The sequence below is a fragment of the Jatropha curcas genome, chromosome 6, assembly GCF_041381405.1.
Source record: "Jatropha curcas cultivar XTBG-Jc1 chromosome 6, XTBG_Jcur_1.0, whole genome shotgun sequence".
Taxonomy (NCBI): Eukaryota; Viridiplantae; Streptophyta; class Magnoliopsida; order Malpighiales; family Euphorbiaceae; genus Jatropha; species Jatropha curcas.
In genome coordinates, this window is record NC_143156.1 from 28,493,965 (window position 1) to 28,498,312 (window position 4,348).

The following is a 4,348-nucleotide window of genomic DNA, read 5'->3' on the forward strand; positions in this document are numbered from 1 at the left end:
GTTTACGAGGTTTAAAAAGAAAGACAGGTGGTGAAATTAGAGAAGGAGAGAGAAAGATGGACGGTGATGATACTTTCTTGTATTCAGTATGTCGACGTCAAACCAACTGTACATGTCTGATCATTGCCCGTGACGGTGACGGGCAGACCTGCCCGTAATTTTAGTGTGGCCCCCAGGTGACAAACCCTTTTTTTTTTTTGGGGCACCAGCTTCTCTCTTAAAGCCATTTTAATGGGTCCTTCTTCTCTCTGTTACCAAAGATCTTCGTATCTCATTTCATTTCTCTGTCTCCTCTTTGTTTCCTGAGAAACTGTTATTTTTGGGGCAACAGATACAGAATAGTCGAAGTCTCCAAGATTTTGAGGCTATTTAAGTTCGGGTGATTAACTGTTGATTGGTTCTCAAATTACGAAAGACCGGAAGTGAAAGTTTATGGCAGGAATTTGCTGTGGAGTTGTTGGTGAGACCGAGGTAGCTGCTGGTGTAGTTGACCCAAGCTCACGAGGTTCAAGACGGAGGAGATTAGATCTCCGGCCATTCAAGGTCGTTGCCGATTCAGCAGTACAACCGCCGCTGAAACGGCAAAAGCCCGATCTTCTTCCTCTTCCTTCGTCGTTGTCACGTGATTGTGATAACGCTCTAGAGGGTTGCAAATTTAGCCAAGATATGTGTAAAGGAAGTGAACAAAATAAAACTGCGGAGCAAAACGATTGTTTAGATTCGCCAATTCAGTCGGTTAACATTAGCTCAGATTCTGTGAAATCGGTTCGTGAAGTTGCAGAAGAAACTCCAAAATTTGGCATGACTTCTGTTTGCGGTAGAAGAAGAGATATGGAAGATGCCGTTTCTATACAGCCGTCATTTACCGCCGAAAAAACTTCATTCTTCGGCGTGTTTGATGGTCACGGTTGCTCTCATGTAATTACATATGAAACTCTTACCTGATTTGGTTTTGGTTTTTCAGTATAGTTTTGTTGTTAATTTATAGCTGTTTGATTTATTATCAGGTGGCTATGCGGTGTAGAGATCGGTTACACGAGATACTCAAAGATGAAATCAAAAGTTCCAACAAAGAAGCTGATAAGTGCTTTGAATGGAAGGAAACGATGGAGAGAAGCTTTGCAAAGATGGATAAGGAGGTAGAGGAGTGGTGCAACGACGTAGATAAGACCGCTAACTGTCGTTGCGAGCTTCAGACTCCGCAGTGCGATGCCGTTGGATCAACGGCTGTTGTTGCAGTTGTAACGCCGGATAAGGTAGTCGTTTCCAACTGCGGCGATTCTCGAGCCGTACTTTGCCGTAACGGCGTCGCTGTTCCACTTTCATCCGATCATAAGGTGAGATTAATAAGAAAAATAGTTAATTAACTTGAAATATTTCAAATTAATTATGTAAGCTAGAGTATTTATTTTAGATAAAACGCGCGGATAATTTGCGGCAAATTGCCGTTGCCACTTAAAAATTGATGGGAAACATGTGACTCCGGTCAACGAGTGGCCCGCGTCCTGCACATGCTTCGTTTCAGAAGTAATTATTACTCCTTTTAACGCATTAATATTTTGGTGAATTCACAGCCTGATCGGCCAGATGAATTGGTCCGAATACAAGACGCCGGTGGCCGCGTAATCTACTGGGACGGCGCAAGGGTCCTAGGAGTTTTGGCGATGTCCAGAGCAATTGGTAAGAACGTGTGCTAATCCAATTAATACTGAACTTGAATTTTAACTGCCCAATGCAGTGGTGAGTTATGGCGGGAACAGTATTAATAATCCAGTTGTTTTAACCTTTCAGGTGATAATTATTTGAAACCATATGTGATACCGGAGCCGGAGGTAACCGTGACAGAACGGACGGCGGAGGATGAGTGTCTGATACTGGCGAGTGATGGCCTGTGGGATGTGGTATCAAACGACACCGCATGTGGAGTCGCAAGGATGTGCTTGCGTGCTCAGAGGCCGCCTTCGCCACCGGCGTCACCTGGAAGCGACGCCGCCGTGCGTAGTGGATCCGTTGAGAGCTCCGACGAGGCCTGCTCGGATGCTTCAATCTTGCTGACTAAGTTGGCCTTGGCTAGACACAGCACGGACAATATCAGCGTCGTGGTGGTTGATTTAAGAAGGAATCAACAGTAAATAGTGATAATTAGAGTTTACAAAATTATTATATGTATGGCGTTATCTTTTTATTTAGCTTCAATTGCATTTTGTCGTCCTTATGAAAAGGGGGACAAAATTTAAAAAAAAAAAAAAAAAAAAAAAGAAAAGGCAAGGAAATTTTTTTTTTGGATTTTGCTTTTAGAGGTTGGTGAATATGTAAAGCCCTGCAAAAAAATTTTGCAGCGTTAATTATGAAATATAGAATTTAAATGAGGAATATGGTTCTAAAGTGTGTAGATGAAGAGGACTTTCTATTCCTCATTCAATGCAATAGTGCACTCTTAAGTTGTGAATGGTTTTTTGTGGAATGCTGTGGTGCTATGTCTCTGAATTGTAATCACTAAAACCAACATTAACAGCATTGTAAAAGGATGGGAGTAAATTGAACATAGATCTGATATGTACGTCCTATATTGATAAATTTTGTATCAATTTGAATATGTAATAAAAAGTTAATGAGTGAATTTGAGCATTTATTAAAAAAAATACGCACTGATTTATTCTATAATTAAATTTATCAATAGATGTAATTGCAATTAAACTCTAATAATAATGTAATTGATATTTGAAATTATGGTAAAATTTCTGTTTCAAAAATTTAGATATAATTATAACTTCTAAAAAAGATTGGTACATTTTGATAGTAATAATGCATAAAGTGTATTACTATTACACATACCATAGAAGAAAAAAACAAAGCTGGAAAAGGTTTAAGCCATAAAAAATTTCATTTAACTGCAAAAACTTGAATTAATTAGTTGTGATTTTGAGTAGCGTAAAACACATCTATTGAGATTTTTACACTGAAAAATCTTCCATATGCTACGCAGCCCCTGGAAGGAGATAAAAGGCTTATCTTCACGATACTGATGCGGACAGGGCAGGCCGATTCCATGGACTGTCAATTTTGATTTTATGAAATCGCTGATTTTTGTTCTCATTCGGTCTAAAATTAATTGGTTTTTAGCCAATTCCGATTTTGATCTTAAACCAAACCATGGCCAACCTTAGATATAGGAGTAAGATAAAGAGAGAGAATTTAATCGTTTAAAAAAAGAGCCTGCTGGCAATATTCTAGTATGATCACCACAAACTAAATCTAGCGATTCATTTCTATTATCACAGAAAAATTTATTTACTCAGACCGAATCAAATCGATTTGATCCATTGTGTTAAACCGAATCCTCTTTTTAAATTATTTTTATTAGTAGAGAAATAAAATGGAGGGAGTCAACTTGGAGATAGTGGCGATGTGGTGGATAAGTGCAAGAGAGTCGCCTTTTCGAAGGGCAGATAATGGGAGTTTCTTCGATCTCTATAATTATTTCTGATTCCTATTCTTGTGGTGGGGTCTCACCACCTAAATCAATCAAAAATAGACACGTGGCTTTTGGTCTGAGAATTGGCATCATCATCTGTGCTGTACTAGATTTGGTTAGATTTTGATGTTGATGGCATGTCTAAATCCTATTTTACCTTTTGGTATAAGTCAGTTTCAATTTTTCAACCAGCAGTATCATTTTTTTTTTTTTTTTACCAAAATGCATTTTCAAGGTAATTTTTTTCATTTGTTGAATATTTAAAGAGAAAAAGAACAAAGTCAAAATCTTGCTTATTTTTTTAATTTCTGTGAAAATTGTGATTTTTCAATATAAATTTTAATATTTAGCAACTTAGGTAGTTATTTGACAAATATTTCTACACATACTAGAGCAAAAGTAAAAAAAAAAAAAAAACATATTTAAACGTAAAAATTTTGAAATTAATTAAATAAACAAACTGGTGAACAAGTAGTTTATAAGTATGCTTAAATTTTAAATTTGGTTTTATTTGTTAAATATTATTATAAAATATTAAATTACCGTTAAATAAAAAAATAGTCATAAAAATAATTCCAATTTGTACTCGTTACATGATTTAATTTAATTCATTTGTAACCCCAGTAAATTATATTTGTCCAAAATGGGAAATTCATACACATGATATGTTGCAATCTTTGGCTTTTTTAGGGAAGAAAATTACAATATAGTCCTTATAATTTGTGAAATAAATTAGTTTATTCTCGTATTTTTTAAAACATATCAAATTTTTCTTATATTTTATTTATGTTATACTATTAGGTCTTTCTATCTAATATTTATATCTTTTCTATTGAAAATAAGAAAAACAAAAGTCAAAGAAGAGATATTAAA

General features: G+C 35.9%; 1 protein-coding gene across 1 annotated transcript; it reads left to right on the forward strand.

Moving 5' to 3' along the window:
* Positions 1–233: 233 nt before the first annotated feature.
* Positions 234–2,449, forward strand: LOC105647241 (protein phosphatase 2C 37). Its single transcript, XM_012233256.4, has 4 exons — positions 234–918; positions 1,008–1,337; positions 1,575–1,680; positions 1,792–2,449. Exons 1-4 carry the CDS (start codon positions 433–435, stop codon positions 2,130–2,132), a joined length of 1,263 nt encoding a protein of 420 aa, XP_012088646.1. The 5' UTR covers positions 234–432; the 3' UTR covers positions 2,133–2,449.
* Positions 2,450–4,348: the final 1,899 nt, after the last annotated feature.

Coding starts and splice junctions, on each gene's coding strand:
- LOC105647241 (XM_012233256.4), top strand. CDS start 433: ATGGCAGGAATTTGCTGTGGAGTTGTTGGTGAGACCGAGGTAGCTGCT. Junction 919..1,007: donor ATGGTCACGGTTGCTCTCAT/GTAATTACATAT, acceptor ATTTATTATCAG/GTGGCTATGCGGTGTAGAGA. Junction 1,338..1,574: donor CACTTTCATCCGATCATAAG/GTGAGATTAATA, acceptor GTGAATTCACAG/CCTGATCGGCCAGATGAATT.